Source organism: Plectropomus leopardus, chromosome 9, assembly GCF_026936395.1.
Source record: "Plectropomus leopardus strain MGB_pleo_1.0 chromosome 9, ASM2693639v1, whole genome shotgun sequence".
Classification (NCBI taxonomy): domain Eukaryota; kingdom Metazoa; phylum Chordata; class Actinopteri; order Perciformes; family Serranidae; genus Plectropomus; species Plectropomus leopardus.
This window is the reverse complement of record NC_142184.1, coordinates 31927817-31947159: the sequence shown is the minus strand read 5'-3', so window position 1 is coordinate 31947159 and position 19343 is coordinate 31927817. Positions and strand designations below refer to the sequence as shown.

The window sequence follows — 19343 nt, the reverse complement described above, 5'->3', positions numbered from 1 at the left end:
AGTTTGCAGCTTAGGGAATCGCTAAATGTCTGCTGGGAACGATGGAGAGAGAGAGAGAGATAGGAAGAGGAGATGAAAGAGTGGAGAGAAGTCGAGTGGATGGAGGGAGCAGGAGCTGGCAGTGTTGTGAGAGGTGCAGATAAAGAAGAGGAGGGGAGGGGAAGAGTGAAGGCAGGTGGGTCAGTGTACATAAAACTGCAGGAAGAGGAGAAAAAAGATGAAGGGAGGGATGGAGGGAGAAAGGTTGCAATTTTCACACACATCCACTCCTCAAAGGGGGAAGACTGGATGTGTGAAATCCAGAGATGTGGAAACAGCCTGCTGTGAAATTTTTCCTCAGCCATCTCAGCAGTTTCTCTCAGCTCATTAGGAGTTAGAAAGGGTAAAGTCCAGGCATGATCTATTTCTTTTTTTTTTTTTACCCCCTCTTTCATCTTCCTCTCTTCCTGTCCCTCCTCCTTTTCCAATCTACCATTTTACCAAGCCACGCCATATGCTGGGAGCTGTGATTACATCTTGAGATTTTGATGATGTGAATTTTAGGAAACGGTATATAAAGTTGATACTGATATTGGCTGCTTGTTTTCTGTTATGGATACATTTTTCTTCCGATGACTATCTTTGATGTCATATCTTGACGTCATATTTGATATTGTGCAAAGATCTTTTTGGGTTGTCCTTTTGTTCGTCTGTCCGTCCGTCTACCCGCCCATTATCGTGAACATAATATCTCAAGACTGTGGTGAGGGATTTTCTTCAAATTTGGCACAATCATCCACTTGTAATCAAAGATGAACTCATTAGATTTTGGTGGTCATAGGTCAAAGGTCAAGATCACTTTGATCTTGTCTGTCTCATCCTTGTCAACTCAATAACTTAAGATGTCCCTTAGGGAACGTCCTCAAATTTGGCACAAATGTCTACTTGGACTCTAGAATTAACTGATTAGAATTTGGTGTTCAAAGGTCACTCTGACCTCCCAAAACATGTTTTTAGCCATAACTCAAGAATTCATATGCTCAAATTTCACACAGTGTTGAAACAAGTTTTGATATTTTATATCCAAAAGGTTAAAAGTCAACTGTGACATCATACTGTTCTGCTCAAAAAACTTTTCTGGTCATTACTCAACCTCATAATCCAGGAACAAAAGAGGAGCTATTTGGTCAGATGCAGACAGCAGCATGGCGGTAATTCTAATTTAGGCTCTTAAAGACAATACAGAGGCTGAAATGCAGTGAAGGTCCTGTTTTTGCTTTTCTCAGGTGAAGCAGACCTGGATGCTGTTTGTGAGGCATGCCTGCCCTACCTGAGCTGTAGACAACCAATCAGACTACAAGAAGCCAGCATGAGGTGAGCTCATGTCTAAGTCCTTTCATTTTGTATATAATATATTGTATTGTTGTCACGATACTGGAATTTCTAACTTTGATATCTTGAAAATGTAGATTTTCAATACCATTTTCAATACCACAAGGAAAATTGAGGCTGACAAGACAACAATGACTTTTCTTTTCTTGGTTTGTAGTAGAAAAGCAGAATGACTGTAATAAACATTAACAATAAAGAAAGTGCATTGATTAAAAATAAAACAAAAGTTAAAAGTTAGTCCAGCTTCATTACTCAAATAGTGTATCAATGTTGCCATGTGAAGAGACAAAATAAAAGTCATGTACATATATGCATTTTTTCTAACCAAAACATCATGTGTGTCTATAAGGCGTAATAAATATGCATCCTCAAAGTAATGAGAAAGGAAATAAAGGTTATGTTTTTGTTGTTTTTTAAAAAATATAGCCTGCATTGTTCATCCCCATTTTCTGCATAATCACCACAAACTATCGATTAGCAGAAAAAATGTAAAATCCTCAGTACTAACGTGGATGGTGTCCTCACACACATGCATGTGCGCCCTCAGGCTGGATCTAAATCGTAATCCTCCAGACTTGCGGACTGGTCCCCGGTGGACCCTCAGTCATACTGTGACACGTCTGAAGTGCTGAAATCAAGTCCTTGAGGTTGCTGCTAAAACTGTTAGTTTTGTTATCCATTAATCTACCAGTTATTTTCTTGATTAACATGTTGATTATTTGCTCTATAAAATGTCAGAAAATATTAAATTATTACAATTTCCTTAAAGTCCATAGTAAAGTCTTGAAAGCACCTTTTTTTCTGACAGTCCAAAACTCAAAGATATTTAATTTACCATCGCATAAGATATAGAAAAGAAAGCTGGAACAGAGAATGTGTTGCACTTTTTCTGATGAAATTGTGAAATGATTATCAACAGTCGTCAGTTAATTTTCTGATTATTGGCTAATCGTTGGCTAATGCTTGCAGTTATAAGATACAGTTGATGATAGATACCCATAAATGAAGACAATGTCCTTCCCACAGCGGCCGTAGGTTCGATTCCAGCTCGCGGCCCTTTGCTGCATGTCATCCCCTCTCTCTCCCCGTTTCACACTATCAGTCTTCTGTCCTGTCTAATAAAGGCAAAAATGCCAAAAAAAATCATCTTAAAAAAAAAAGAATGTGAGTAGACATAAGCGTTGTATTTAGCTCCTTAACGCTGGCTGTCCATGGTGCTGAATATTATACTAAATACACTTTAAAGTAACTGCATATTTAACTGTCTGTAAGCCATGATATACATTAAACATGCCTAAATCACAAAGCGTGAGTGCCGTGAAGGTCATAAAGAAATATTCCACTCAGAGTCGTTAAGTATTAAAAAATCAAGCTTAATCTGCAGTGAACAGTCTACAACCTTTTGCGGGCTGCTCTTTATAATTTATGTGACTTGGGAGAAATCAGTTTAAGAATGTTAATTGATTAATTCACCTGCTTCTCGAGGCAGCTCATATTAAAACCTAAAATAAAGCAATGGTTTTCTCCTGTTAATTTCATGAATATGCAGGTCATCTACTGAGGATGTCATTTTGTCATCACTTCTATCTTAAACCTACTGTCTGTAAGGCTGTGACAAACAACATACACACCATAAATAAAAACAAAACAGAAGATAGGCAGTCATTTCTAAATATGTCCTTGGTATGGCGGTTAGGGTCACGAGCTTACCCTAAGATGTTTTCACTAAGTATATTTAAGGGGCCTGTATACTTAGAATTGTAGTCAGAAATATTTAAGGGATGGTCAAAACTTCAGTAACCCCCTTACCACCTCAGGTTAGTGGGGGTGCTGCATTTGATCTAAACTGACGGTCTGATTTCTCATCACGATTGGTCAGCTGTGCAGAGGTGAGACAGGAGCCAGGGTTTGAATGGCTCTCTCTAGCTCTCTTTTTTGCTCTCTTGTTACACAATTATTTCCTTCACTTTTTGTGTAAACAAGAAAGTGCAACACTTTTAGTGTCTTCCAGGAGAGACTGTCTGATGTATGCGTATTTCAACCATAAACACTTTTAACTTCCAACATGGTCTGATTGCCCTTCTAAGACCCTGACATACCAAACCGAATGTCATCTTTGGTCAGTATTGGGCCATAGGTGAGCGTACGTCACCTTAGATTTTATGGCGTGTCTGCACCATTGGCACAAGTCGGCTGTTTGCTTCTTTCAGATAATTCAGTATGTTGACTGGGCATCGGGCCCGACAGAGCCCGAATTAAACCACCCTGATTAGCAGTTTAGTTCAGCACAGGATAAGAGAAAAGGTAAGATCACGTTCTTAGCCATTGAGCTCTTCAGTAGAAACGGTTCATGACTGTGTTATTGTTCACTGACACACAGTAAAAATGCTTTGTTCTTTCATCATTTGGCTGTAATGCTAAGGTGTTAACTTGCTAACTGGTGTCTTAAAATCATCTTGTTGGCCTTCTGGTTTCTCTTTTTTAGTGACAATTACGGGTTGCCGTCTGCTGGTACGAGGTGTTATCTTCTCTCATGCAGGCGCACAATGTACCAGCTAGTTGGCCGTCGGTTCAGTTGTGTTTAGGCAAAACTTTGTTGCCACTAGCTCCTTTATGTCAGTTTGGTGTGTCTGGGCCTGAAGGACTAATTTCAGTCGATCATACCTCCGTATTTAAGTACTTTTCATTCATAAAAAAGGATGATAGAGGATGTTGAGTAAATTAGTTTCTAGTCAAACTGTAGGACTGTGAATTAAGGTTAGTGAACCTGCTGTGTTCTGCGTATGTTTTGCTCTGTCTGTCTTTGGATTACAGGAAGATATTTTTTCATACCACAGATATAATGCACTATAGCAAAACGCTGACCAGAAGTAATCCTCTTCCCATGTTTCTCTCATTCCTCTTAACAGCGTTTTCCAACACTTAATCCAGGTGGATCCTGATGCCTTCTGGTTTACTCTAAATGAGCTGCACTGCCCGTCCTCCTACATCCCTCCCCACCCCGACCTCCATCCAGTGCAGCTAAACGGATTGGACCGACCAAGGGACGAGTACTCAGACAATGTTCTGAAGCTGATAAGAGAGGAGTTTGGCTGAGTTGCCCAGATGGTCAACCAGCCAGTCGGCTAATGAGCCAGTGAGTGATGTGATTGACTCGTCTCTCTCGTGGACAGCTTATTGAACTCTGACTTCAACAGGTCCGTTTCCTGAGAGAGAAATCTGACAGTTGTGCCAAAAAAACAGCCATCTGATACGGTTGTGATAACCTTCACGCTCTCCACAGCTCTGATAAGCAGTGAGGCACAAAGAGAAAATGTCAATGAAGCAGCTCACTGCTGCAGGTAAAGCACCACTCTTGACAGAAGACATGCAGTCACAGTGCTGATGCTTTTATTTCATGTGAAGGCTCTGACACACACTGTATGCAAATATTGTGTTTGCTGTTCCTTTTATTTCTTTATTTTTTAAAGAAATATTTTTACTTGGAGCTACCTTGCAGGGTTGAATTATTCCACCTGTAGTTTCAGAGCAGTCCTGAACATGTGAGACTTTTACACAGGTTAACTTGGCTGTTGGTGACCCCAATAGAGAGATTTGTTACCTTGAAGCATTCTTAATTATTTGTTAAACATTAAGCACTTGAAGAAAGTATACGTAGAGGCTCAAATGTTATTGGCACCAACTAAACATTTACAAACTCAAATGTCTGTCCAGTCTGATAATGATTTTCCTTTAAAGTCTTTAAAACAGTATGATGAGCTCACGTCATCAGGTTGGTCTTACCAGGCTAGGATTCTACAGCATATGTGAATAAAGCTCTGTAAAGGCCTTTGTGGCTCCTGAGGAAGTGATGTCATCTGAGTCGGCGTTGGTTTGGGCTGCAGAGTACATGTTTAAAGATGAAAGGAAAAAAATCTAAGAGTATGGAGTTAGAGAAAAGTGAGTTCACTAGACTACTGTAACTCTTTTTCCTTTTTGATGCACAAATTGAAGGAACTGAATGATTACATTTCACAGCAATTGTATATTTTGTTATTAATTTGATTGATTGATTAAATGACTAGTTGATTGGTTTGTTGGATGGCTGGTCGGTTGGTCTGTAGGTAGATTGATTGTTTGGCTGGCTGGTTGATTGGTTGGTTGGTTAGTTGGCTAGATAGTCGGTTGGTTGATTAACTGATTGATTGTTGGGCTGGCTGGTCGGTTAGTCGGTTTGTTGGTTAATGGGTTGGTTAGTTGGCTGGATAGTCGGTTGGTCTGTTGGTGGATTGATAGATTATTTGGCTGGCTGGTTGGTTCGTTGATTGATTAATTCATTGATTGTTTGGCTGGCTGGTCGGTTAGTCGGTTTGCTGGCTGATTGGTTGGCTGGCTGGTTAGTTGCTGGATTCATTGATCAGTTGATTGGTGTTGCTACTCAGAGGATGGAGGAACTCTTTTTGAGCTATTCTGCCACCCACATCATATATGCTGTCAGCAAAAGATGTGCCAGCTTGAAGGTAACAGGGTGCACCAGGTTGTGCAACTAAGGGGGAATTGAACGCCTCATGACAGGGATAGTGGCCAATCTATCATTGTACCTGTTATCAGTCAGAGCCCTACAGGGTGCTTGTGATGTTTAAATGAAGGAAACAGGAAGCCCCCTCCATTATCACATCACCTCAGCGATGTGAGAACCCGCAGCCTCCCCACCTCATCGCTCCATAATGAATGTATGAGCCTTCTTGTGTGAAACAAGATCGCCATGTGTTTTGTATTTAGCTGGCCTGGCTTAATGCTAGTGAGCGCGGCACAGTGCCTCTTTATCTCCTGCTGTGCTGTTGCTATTTATCCTGCTGCCAGTGCTGACAATAGCACCATTAGTCATCAGCAGCGATGGGAGTGGGGCTTTGGCAGCACCTATTACACACAGGCGACTGCCTAATATCGTTTCTCCTTAATGCACACGGACAGACACTCGCACAGAGCGGGGGCCAAAAGCTAAACCACAGCTGATGTAGAACTAAACAAACACCCACAATAATCCTGCAGATATAAATGTGTAACGACTGTCCAGGAGGGTCAAAATGAAATCTAAGCTTAGTGTGGCTTTTACCTTTTTTCATCTCTAAATCAATGTGAAAATGACCACTGTTGTTTCATATACAATTTATTTCATTTGATAAAGCCATACACTTAGTGTGAGACCAAACATTCTAGAAGAAATGTACATTTTCCCTCTTTTTTTTTACAGTTATCTCTTCTTTACAAAATCAAAGTTACTTGTTAAAAAACAAAAAAACAATCCCACTGATCACTCCACCATCCACTAAAACTCCCTCCCAGTCTGCAGGGACTGCCAACATTAATACCCCTTTCCCATCAAATTAGCTCTTCAACCAGTTCTGTTCAGGATTCTAGGAACTTTGGTGAACCAGCCCGCATTGCCACCAGTTTAGAATCAAATCATTGTGATTAACAGGTTTACCTGCGAACTTTTATTCAGTCAGTGCAGATATTTGTTTTTACCCCGAAAAACAAGTATGGACAAACAATCATCAGACCACTGCGCAATTTTTTGCACTCTATTTTTCACTCTACATTGTTGCCTTCTCCATCCTCCTTTACAACCTGTAGAATATGACACGCCCACTGACGTCATCACGGGTTGCACTTAAGGTTAAGAAAAACCTGCAATTTTTAATGCATCTGCAATAGCAATAACTGTGGCTGGAGGCATTATATTTTCAGTGGTCAAAGATCAAGGTCGCTGTGAGCTTGTTTGTCTCATTCAACATACCAGAAGAATTTATTGAGGATTTTTTTCAAATTTGGCACAAATGATTAGACTTTGGTGGTCAAAGGTCAAGGTCACGTTGACATTGGATATGTCAGTTATTGTGAAAGTGATATCTTAACAACACCTTGAGAGAATTTCTTCAAATTTGGCACAGGCATCCACTTGGACACAAGAATGAACTGATTGGAATTTGGTGGTAGAGGGTTTACTGTGACCTCACAAACCATGCTTTTGGCCATTAATCAAGAATTCATACGCTAATTATGACAAAATTTTATACAAAGGTGTAAAAGGATAAAATTATTAAGTGATAACAATTTAGATCCACAAGGCTAAAGGTCAAGGTCACTGTGACATCACAATGCTCCAGCTGAGAACCAACTTTTCTGATTCTGAACCAGTGTTTCTTGTCGAAATGCTCTGAACATATCAAAATTAGGTGCGGGAACCAGAACAGAAGCAGGTCCATTTTGGTGGAAAAGGGGTATGAACAGGAGCTCTGTAGTTCTTCTAATTGATAATACAGAGAAGTGAAGCCCCACAAGGCCTTGAGACAGACTATATGTTGAGGCAGCATGGATGGCCAATTTCAGTATTTCCTTAACATTTCCCTTTTACAAGCATCTAAGCAAGAGATTATCAAGTGGCAGAAGTAAAATGACCACTCAAATCTTTTTAGACCCAAAGTCCCAAACTGCACAAAATGAATCCCACGTCCAAGCTCATTTAAAACACAGCAACACTCATGTTTGCGGCCCTGCACATAAAGTACAGTAGTTTAAGAAACACTGCTTAAGTACTAAGATACATAAGGGGAACCCCTTTCTGAGCAGCTATGAAGAGAATATGTCATTCATCTGTCTGTACAGCACTTCTGGAGAGCAGTAAAGCAACGCAAAACTATTTGACAGGACTTGTAAAGTAGAAAAAAATATTCTGAACAAAATGGACAATTAACCGAATAAATAAATGAGAAAAACATCCTTAACACACTATCTTTGTGTATGGTTGGTTGAAAAAGTTTTTAAGAAAATTACTGAACATGCACTCACTGTATTCCATATTATACAGTCATATATACAGAGAGGATTAGAGGCTTGTAGTGGAGAGGATTGAGGCTTTTTTAAATGATTGATGAGCACTGGGTCAGAGCATCGGAATAAGGGAAACTAAGCCGGGGATAGGAGTACAGCACTGCTCTTCCCAAAAAAGTTTCTTGCACCAAGATCACATTTCTTCCATTGATTTTTAGTCACTGGGTGGATTAAGAGGCACACCGAGTCAGATTTTTAATTTAGTGGCACAGATTTTGGTCTTTTCATGGCTTTCCAAACAGGTGGGCTCCACATGGAACAACACGATTGATTCCTCTCAGCCTGAACAGCCATGAATGGATTGAACCTGCAGCATATGGAGGGTGAACAAAAATCACTTTTTTTTGTTTGGCTGCAAATTCATAAGCTCAAAAATGCTGCGGGGGGGATATACAGCTTGTGGTGTTGCTTTGTTTGACTTGTGCACAAATAGGGAAGAAATTTATCCACAGTATTTCCTCCAGATGAATTGAGGCCGTATGTGTCCTTGATGAGCACTGCTGCTCTGGGACCTTGATTGTTTCTGCTGGAGAAAGCATGCCCCCCCCCCGTGAGTAAACACAGAATAGCTGAATTTTGGGTGCATACAGATTTTTGCTCCATATTCATGTGCATTATATGGGCACACAAAAAGATGCAAAGAAGCTAGTGCTCTTGATAAAAAAAAAGCTCGACTCGACGAGATTTCCAGGGAAGAATTACTGACGTTTCATTCAGTGCACTCTCAGAATAAAAGGAACATTTTCTTTTACTGGGCAAAGACCTAGTTACAAAAGATATACCTTTTGTCTGAGGGTGCATGGAATGAGAGTAAGGCAGTGGAAGAAGTGTGAGCCTGAAAGCGGGATTGTGTCATTTACAGTATCTAAAGTACAAGAACAGAGCATGGGTTGATATTAAGTCTTTTCTTTTTTTTTGTCAGTGCTGAGACCAGAAACAGTAGAGCTGCTTAGATGTGCACATCAGCCCCCCTCGCTGAATGACGTGAAGCCAGGCTTTACAGACAGTGAGCAGTCCAAACCAGACCCGTGCACAGTGAGAAAAAGCTACACTCCCCAGCACAGTTTACAGCGCTGTGCTCTCAACAAGCCGTACTGTACATTTCTAATGATTCTGGATTTGTGCACACGCCCACTGCCTACACTGCATGGGAAGAATAGCTTTTTATGCTGTGACACACATCATGTTATGCAATCCTTGTGTAATCTATCGCTTAGATGTCGTAAGCCAACATCTACAGCGTGCAGCTGGGCTCGTTGGTGCAGTCATTGTGGCTGTGGTTACTGTCCACGTCCCTCTTCCTCAGCTCTCTGCCTGCCTTGTGCTGCTGACTGCTGCTGCCGCTGTGGCTGTGGCCGTGGTGGGCCGGTGATGAAGGCCGCTTGGCGTGCTCCTGGTGGTGCCCGTGATTCTGGTGATGGCCGTGAGCGTGCTCTTTGGCCCCGATGTGAGACCCTGCGTCACCCCCGTCATCAAAGGCCACTCCTCCCTTAGTGTCGTCCAGGGCCTCGAAGTTGTCATTGCTGTTGATGATGTCGCTTTCTGGCACCACCTGCAGGTACGCTCTGACACGGTGGTGGCGGGCACCGGCGTCGTCGCTGAAGTCAATGACGCGGCATTCGTAGGTTCCCTCATCAGATGGCTTGACCCGGGAGAGGCGGAGTTTATGGGAGATGTTGCTCCCTACAACCTTCACAACCTGGCAGAGGTAGAAGAAATAAAAAGAGAAAAGAAAGAAAAATTATGAGACTAAAATTTGTAAAATCATTCTTAGTAGTTGCTAACTTGAATAACATTTCTTTTTGTCATATTTGCTGAAGCTGTTACTACAGTAGTAGAGTTTATGAGACAGTGGGGGAAAAAATTCCCACGTCTCATTGTGGCCCTTTTAATTGCTTTATTGCATGTAAATAAAAACAAACAATCGGCCAAGGAATCTGTAATCCAGCTGTCAATCATGTGAACTGCGCTCAAACTGTCCAACTAGGCAGTGCTTATCAAGTATCAGTCTGTTACTGCATTGCTTATTTTTTGCCTCATTGTTCTCAGAAATATATTTTAGTGTAAAATGAGAAAGTTTGTGACCCAGCCGCCAAGTTGAAAACTGTCGATCTAAAACAAAGCACTGCTAACCTTCCAGAGCAAACTTTCCCATTTTACAGTTGTAACATCAAATGAATCAAGATTCTGTAACTGCATTACCTGTTTCGTGCCTTAAATTTTTTCAGAAACAAGAATGATGGCTCCAGCCGTTGGGCAGTGCTTCATTTTGGTTCGACTGTTTTCAACATGGTGGCCAGGTCAGTGCTGGTTAGTTTTGCAGTTAACTGCCACTTGTGACCAGCCGCAGTGGATTCAGGAAAAATGCCATTAGAAGGACTGTGAGGTGGAAGGAAAATATTGTTTTTCACTGACTATCTATCTCATGTACTACTGTGTGAAAAGTGGTGGTTTCAGCAAATATGCCTTTTTTTAAGTTATGTTTTTTATTTTTTTAAATGAGTCCCCGTAGCTTTAATAGAAATCAGAATAACTTTTGCTGAACAGCCACTGTTGTGGTCACAAGTGGCAGTTATGGGACAATGGTTAGCCTAAAGCTAAAATGTATTGTAGCCTGACACAAACAGAAGCTGGGTGACTACTCTGACAGTATACAGTATATACTTAAAAAGCAGCATCGATCTAAAATTTGCTACAATTGTTGAACATTAGCTTCTGGTCACATCAGACCAAGTAAAGACATGGCAACAAGTTTACTGACTGAGTTTATCGAATTGGGCAAATTTGTATTTTCTTCTCTTTTTTATTTTGCATTTTGAAGAGGATGAACAAGCTGTGTCTTCTTTGTGAATGAACTTTTACTTCATGCTAAAACCTTATGTAAAGATGTTAAGCTTCTGATGGCTGCAGCAGAAGACAGAGGGGCGTTTTCAATGTTGTTGCAAACAACAACAAAATCATTAATTGCAAGTAGATCATATTTTCCTGAAACAGTTCAGAATTTGTCATCAGATCTATTTCATTCATGGTCAACATCTAACGCGGTGCTTCAACAAACACAGCAGACAAAGAGTGTGTAATGCAAATGTGCGCTGGAGCACTGCAGAAACATCTGTCATAGTAACCATTGGACCATCAAAATGATTCATGCCCTCCAGTGTCAATTGTTAGATCCACATCAGTTTAACATGTAAATGTTCTTGGGCTGTGGCTTGTCTCTTACCAAATAAAAATCAGTATCCAAAGAGGGTCTGCTCTGTTTTCTGCTGGCTTTGTCTTTTGGTTACTGTCCTTATGCTTTGTATTTTTATTTCTCTCTTGCTGCTTCTTCACAATGTCCTTCTTTGTCTTCCTGTGTTTATCTCTTTCTGTCTATCAGCCTATCTTTGCTAGCCTGTCCCTCATAGTCTTTGCCCTTAGCTGCATGCATAGCTGAAGATGAGCCTTCAAAAGGAAATACCTGCAGCATCACAGCAGATGCATGAGACTAAAAGAAGAGCCAGATTTTACCCAGGTACCACACACAAACACTTACTGTTTAAAGGTCATGGCATAGTATGTTGTTCAAAATGGCACACAAAAATCATACTATAGTATGTTGTCCAAAATATCAAAAAAGTCATACTACAAGACGTATACTAGTATACATAGTATACTATGTCCTCCAAAATGTCTTAATAAAATCATATTATACTATGTTGTCCAAAATGTCATAAAAAAGCAGAAGTCTAGTATGTCATCCAAAATAAAAAAAAAAAGTCACAGCGTACTATGTTATCCAAAATTTCATGAAAAAGTCAAAGTATACTATGTCGTCCAAAATGTCGTAAAAAAGCCATGTCATAGTATGTTGTCCAAAGTGGTGCAAAAAAAGTCATGTTGTAGTACAATATCCAAAGTGGCTACACAGTCAAAGTACACTATGTCATCCAAAATGTCATAATAAAGTCATAGTAGAGTATATTGTCCAAAATGGTACAAAGAGTCATACTGTACCATGTTGTCCAAAATGATATAAAAAAATTAATACTATAGTATCTCATCCAAGATATCATAAAAAAGTCATAGTATAGTATGTCGTCTAACATATCATAAAAAAGTCATGCTATAGTATTTCGTCCAAAAAAACATTAAAATGTCATAATACAGTATGCCATCCAAACTGTCCTTCAAAATCAAAGTAAAGTATGTATGGTAAAATTAGAATATAGTAGAATTACAATTGGGATTTTTGAGATCAATACCGATTTTATAGAGGAAAAATTTACCAATATGGCGATCGATATAGTGAATTTTTGAGCTGGAATGAAAATAGATCATTTCGATGTGGATTTTGCACGGATTTTGCACCAATATGACTATTCAAAAGTACTCAGAAGGCTGCTTTCTAAACAAACAACTTTTATTTAACAATTTACTTATTTAATATTACACACAAACAAAAATAAAGAATAAATAGAAATAAAACAATCAGTACTGTATGTATCAAAGTCAAAGTTTAGTATGTCTTCTAAAATGGCACAAAAAAGTCGTACTATAGTAATGCATCCAAAATGTCATAAACAAAAATCATACTATACAATGTTGTCCAAAATGGTTTATAAAATTAATAGTACAGTATGTCCACAATGGCATAAAAAAAGTCATAGTATACTATGTAGTCCAAAATATCATAAAAAAGTCATAGTATTGTGTGTCGTATAAAATATCACAAAAATGTCAGACATTACCATGTTGTCCAAAATATCACAAAAAAGTCATATTGTAGTATGATGTCGAAAATATCAAAACACCATTAAAAAATTCCAACTATACTGTGTTGTGACAAGATATGACAAGAGTCAGAATATACTATGACATCAAAAATGTCAATAAAAAAGAAGTCATCCAAAATATCATAAAAAAGTAATACTATAGTATGTCGTCCGAAATATCATAAAAAGTCATGGTATACTATTAGTGGGATACTAGTATAATAAAATGATTGTATAGTATTTCATCCAAATGGCACCAAAAAAGTAGTAGTGTACTATGTTGTGTAAAATGGCATTAAAAAGTTCAAGTATGGTATGTGGCCAAAAATGGCAAAAAAACCCCCCTCCAAACCAAATGGCATAACAAATCAATACCATAGTATAATTTCCAAAATGTCATAAAAGTTCAGTATAGTATATCGTCAAAAATATCACAGTAGTAGTAAGTCATACTAGGGTCATACAGAAGTTAAAAAATCATTAAAAAAAACATCATAGTATAGTATGTCATCCAAAATCATGAAAAACATCATAGTATAGTATGTCGTCCAAAAATAATGGAAAAATGCCATAGTATAGTTTGTGGTCCAGTATCATAAAAAACGTCATAGAATGTTGTCCAAAATCACGTTAACGTTAAAAAGAAAAAAACGTTATAGTGTTGTATGTCTTCCAAAAATCATTTTAAAAAATCATAGCATAGTATGTCATCCAAAATCATGAAAAAAGTGATAGTGTAGTATGTTGTCCAAAATCATGCCAAAATATATGCAAAAAAACATCATAGTATAGTATGTCATACAAAATCACAAAAAGAATGTCAGTAGTATTGTATGTTGCCAAAGTCATGAAAAAACATCATCCAAAATAATAAAAAAAAAGTCATAGTATTGTATGTTGTCATGGTATAGTTGTCCAAAATCATGAAAAAACTTCAGTGTAGTATGTAAAACAAAATCATGAAAAAAATGTCACAGTGTAGTATATTGTCCACAATCATGAAGAAAGACATTATAGTATAGTATGTCGTCCAAAATCATGCAAAAACGTCATAGAACAGTTTTTTGCCCAAAATCACGAAAAAACATCATAGTATACCTGGCCTTAAAAGTCATGCTATAGTATGTCATCCGAAAGGGCTTAAAAAAGTCATAGAATAGTATGTCGTCATAAATATCATACAAAAGTTTTGTCTAAACCTGCATTATAAATAGCCATAGTATAGTGTGATGTACCTGGGCCACTTGTCATTTCTTGTTTGTCCTGCCATTGCTATTTCCTTTCAGGTTCCCACTGCTTTACTGGCTCCTCCCACCTCATTATGGGATTCACCTCACCTGCCAATAGTCTAGTCTCTCCTAAAACATCATATTATAGCATGTCATTGACATACAGGATGAATTCAGCTGGAGCGTCAACATCACTGCTGTCATCAAGAGGCCACAGCAGAGACTCTCAGGAATTACCAACTCACACAAAAACTGCTTGTGTCCTTATATTGTTGCTCCACAGAGAGCATTATGACCTACTGCATCGGTGCGTGGTTCTCCAGCTGCATAGCTGTAGACAGGACAGCGCTCCAGAAGGTCGTCACCACCACCCAGAAAATTATCAGCTGCTCTCTCCTCTCTCTGAAAAATCTGTAGAATTGCCGTTGTCTCAGGAAAGCGCAGAGCATTCTCAGGGACCCATCTCACCCCCTGATATTCCCTCTTTCAACTGTTGCCCTTGCTCATGCACTTAAAAAACACTTTTTCATGCCAGAGCGATAACAGCTGAAAACACCTCAAAACAGCAAGGAAGAGCGTGCCAGGACAAGCCATAGCATAGAATGTTACAAAAATACGCCAAAACGCCATAAAAATGCATTTTGAAAAAATGACCAAAGAGGCAAGGCTATAGTATGGCAAAAATGTCAAAATTTAACATGTCCCAAAAATGGCTGAAAACATCTCAGAACAGTATAAAAGAGTGTGCCAAGATACGCCATAGCATAGGGTGCTGCAAAAATCCCCCAAAACAGCATTAAAATGCATGTTGAAAAAATTACCGAAAAGGCAAAAATGTCAAAATATGACATGTCACAAAAACAGATTATAACACCTCAAAACAGCATGAAATAGCGTGCCAAGACACGCCACATCATAGAATCTTGCAAAAACGGCCAAAAACAGCATAAAAATGCATGTTGAAAAAGTGACCGAAAGGCAAGGCTATAGTATGACAAAATTGTCAAAATATGACATGTCCCAAAAATAGCTGAAAACACCTCAGAACAGTATAAAAGAGTGTGCCAAGATACGCCATAGCATAGGGTGCTGCAAAAACAGCCCTAAATAACAGAAAAATACATGCTGAACAAATGACCAAAGAGGCAAGGCTATAGTATGGCAAAAATGTCAAAATATGACACATCCCAAAAATAGCTGAAAACACCTCAAAACAGCATAAAATAGGGTGCCAAGACACACCATAGCATAGAATGTTGCAGAAACGGCCAAAAACACCATAAAAATGCATGTTGAAAAAATGACCGAAAAGGCAAGGCTATAGTATGGCAAAAATGTCAAAATATGACATGTCCTAAAAAAAGAGTAAAACACCTTAAAACAGTATAAAAGAGCATGCCAAGACAGGCCATAGCATGGAATACTGCAAAAATGGCCAAAAAACCCATAAAAATGCATGTTGAAAAATTGACCAAAGAGGCAAAGCTATAGTATGGCAAAATTGTCAAAATATGACATGTCCCAAAAACAGCTGAAAACACCTCAAAACAGCATAAAATAGCATGCCAAGACACGCTATAGCATAGAATGTTGCAGAAACGGCCAAAAACAGCATGAAAATGCATGTTGAAAAAATGGCCGAAAGGCAAGGCTATAGTATGGCAAAAATGTCAAAATATGACACATCCCAAAAATAGTTGAAAACACCTCAAAACAACATGAAATAGCGTGCCAAGACACGCTATAGCATTGGATGCTGCAAAAACGGCCCAAAATACCAGAAAAATGCATGTTGAAAAAATGACCAAAGAGGCAAGGCTATAGTATGACAAAATTGTCAAAATATGACATGTCCCAAAAACAGCTGAAAACACCTCAAAACAACACAAAATAGCGTGCCGAGACACACCATAGCATTGGATGCTGCAAAGAAAAACCCAAAACACCATAAAAATGGATGTTGAAAAAATGACCGAAAGGCAAGGCTATAGTATGGCAAAAATGTCAAAATATGACATATCCCAAAAATAGCTGAAAACACCTCAGAACAGTATAAAAGAGTGTACCAAGATACGCCATAGCAAAGGGTGCTGCAAAAATCCCCCAAAACAGCATTAAAATGCATGTTGAAAAAATGACCGAAAAGGCAAGGCTATAGTATGGCAAAATTGTCAAAATATGACATGTCCCAAAAATAGCTGAAAACACCTCAAAACAGTATAAACGAGCGTGCAAAGACACGCCACATCATAGAATCTTTCAAAAACGGCCAAAAACAGCATAATAATGCATGTTGAAAAAATGACCGAAAAGGCAAGGCTATAGTATGGCAAAATTGTCAAAATATGACATGTCCCAAAAATAGCTGAAAACACCTCAAAACAGCATAAAATAGCATGCCAAGACACGCTATTGCATAGAATGTTGCAGAAACGGCCAAAAACACTATAAAAATACATGTTGAAAAAATGACCGAAAAGGCAAGGCTATAGTATGACAAAATTGTCAAAATATGACATGTCCCAAAAATAGCTGAAAACACCTCAAAACAGTATAAATGAGCGTGCAAAGACACGCCACATCATAGAATCTTTCAAAAACGGCCAAAAACAGCATAAAAATGCATGTTGAAAAAATGACCGAAAGGCAAGGCTATAGTATGGCAAAATTGTCAAAATATGACATGTCCCAAAAATAGCTGAAAACACCTCAAAACAGTATAAACGAGCGTGCAAAGACACGCCACATCATAGAATCTTTCAAAAACGGCCAAAAACAGCATAAAAATGCATGTTGAAAAAATGACCGAAAGGCAAGGCTATAGTATGGCAAAAATGTCAAAATATGACATGTCCCAAAAATAGCTGAAAACACCTCAAAACAGCATAAAATAACGTGCCAAGACACGCTATTGCATAGAATGTTGCAGAAACAGCCAAAAACACCATGAAAATGCATGTTGAAAAAATGACCGAAAAGGCAAGGCAAAGGTATGGCAAAAATGTCAAAATATGACATGTCCCAAAAACAGCTGAAAACACCTCAAAAAAGCATTAAATAGGGTGCCATGACACGCCATAGCATAGAATGTTGCAGAAACAGCCAAAAACACCATGAAAATGCATGTTGAAAAAATGACCGAAAAGGCAAGGCTATAGTATGGCAAAAATGTCAAAATATGACATGTCCCAAAAACAGATTATAACACCTCAAAACAGCATTAAATAGGGTGCCATGACACGCCATAGCACTGGATGCTGCAAAAACAGCCCTAAATAACAGAAAAATGCATGTTGAAAAAATGACCAAAGAGGCAAGGCTATAGTATGGCAAAAATGTCAAAATATGACACATCCCCAGAACAGCTGAAAACACCTCAAAACAGCATAAAATAGCGTGTCAAGACACGCTATAGCATAGAATGTTGCAGAAACGGCCAAAAACACCATAAAAATGCATGTTGAAAAAATGACCGAAAAGGCAAGGCTATAGTATGACAAAATTGTCAAAATATGACATGTCCCAAAAATAGCTGAAAACACCTCAAAACAACATGAAATAGCGTGCCAAGACACGCCATAGCATTGGATGCTGCAAAAACGGCCCAAAACACCAGAAAAATGCATGTTGAAAAAATTACCAAAGAGGCAAGGCTATAGTATGGCAAAATTGTCAAAATATGACATGTCCCAAAAATAGCTGAAAACACCTCAAAACAGCATAAAATAGCATGCCAAGACACGCTATTGCATAGAATGTTGCAGAAACGGCCAAAAACACCATAAAAATGCATGTTGAAAAAATGACCGAAAAGGCAAGGCTATAGTATGGCAAAATTGTCAAAATATGACATGTCCCAAAAATAGCTGAAAACACCTCAAAACAGCATAAAATAGCGTGCCAAGACACGCCATAGCATTGGATGCTGCAAAAATGGCCCAAAATACCAGAAAAATGCATGTTGAAAAAATGACCAAAGAGGCAAGGCTATAGTATTGCAAAATTGTCAAAATATGACATGTCCCAAAAACAGCTGAAAACACCTCAAAACAACACAAAATGGCGTGCCGAGACACACCATAGCATTGGATGCTGCAAAGAAAAACCCAAAACACCATAAAAATGGATGTTGAAAAAATGACCGAAAGGCAAGGCTATAGTATGACAAAATTGTCAAAATATGACATGTCCCAAAAATAGCTGAAAACACCTCAAAACAGTATAAAATAGTGTGCCAAGACACGCTATTGCATAGAATGTTGCAGAAACGGCCAAAAACACCGTAAAAATGCATGTTGAAAAAATGACCAAAGGGGCAAGGCTATAGTATGGCAAAAATGTCAAAACATGACATGTCCCAAAAACAGCTGAAAAGAACTCAAAACAGCATAAAAAAGTGTTTTTACGGACACTGGTGTTGTTTCCATTGTTATTTCTATGGGGGTTGTGGCTGTCTCATTTTTAGGCAGCGTGACTGATGACGTCATCGGTGGTTACCCATGTCACCGGGGATTCCTTCCTTCTGTAACCTGGGGGGTTTCCTCTGCCTGTGGCTCGTTTCTCCTCTTCCTGCTGCACACCGTTCTACCGACCAATCGGGTGGTGCCAGTGGTCCCGCCACCCCCCCCTTCAACGAGCGCTTCCTCCAATTATGTGTTTTTTGTTGTCTATTTAAGTCCGCCATACCTTTGCCAGTGGTGGCTGTTCTTACCCATGGGCAGATCGCCTCGATATTGTGCTGACATGAGTGATGTAAACTTGTAATTGTTAACTCTGTACTGTATGTTAACTTGTGTATGAGGGATCTGGGCTCTGGACTAGCTTTTATTGTGTTTCATGTATACCACATGTTGTTGTCACACCACACGCAGGTCTAGCACACTAGGCTTTAGGGGTGGTTTGTGGTGTTTGTGTTTTTGACAACGAAGACAAAGTTGCAGTAGTCTGGGGTGGGTTTGGGTAGGCTTGATGGGTTCTTTTTTTTGGTTTATTGTTTTGCTGCCTCCCGTAGCCCTCTCCCTTTATTTGTCTGTGTGCGTATTGCCCATTTCATGCTGGGTCAGTTCATTCATACATGCTTATGCTGAACAATAAACGGCTGTCCTGCCTGTTCAAC

General features: G+C 39.1%; 2 protein-coding genes across 2 annotated transcripts in view; one reads left to right on the top strand and one right to left on the bottom strand.

The window, feature by feature from the left end:
• tti1 (TELO2 interacting protein 1) overlaps positions 1 to 5078 on the top strand; it is a 31352-nt gene extending 26274 nt beyond the window's left edge. Inside the window, exons 13-14 of the mRNA XM_042491944.2 lie at positions 1266 to 1353; positions 4281 to 5078. Of these exons, the coding sequence (XP_042347878.2) occupies positions 1266 to 1353; positions 4281 to 4467 (275 nt within the window). The 3' untranslated portion in view covers positions 4468 to 5078. The remainder of the gene's footprint in view (positions 1 to 1265; positions 1354 to 4280) is intronic.
• Positions 5079 to 6503: 1425 nt separating this feature from the next.
• Positions 6504 to 19343, bottom strand: part of vstm2la (V-set and transmembrane domain containing 2 like a) — an 89819-nt gene continuing 76979 nt past the window's right edge. The window contains exon 4 of the mRNA XM_042492227.2: positions 6504 to 9943. Within this exon, the coding sequence (XP_042348161.1) occupies positions 9479 to 9943 (465 nt within the window). The 3' untranslated portion in view covers positions 6504 to 9478. The remainder of the gene's footprint in view (positions 9944 to 19343) is intronic.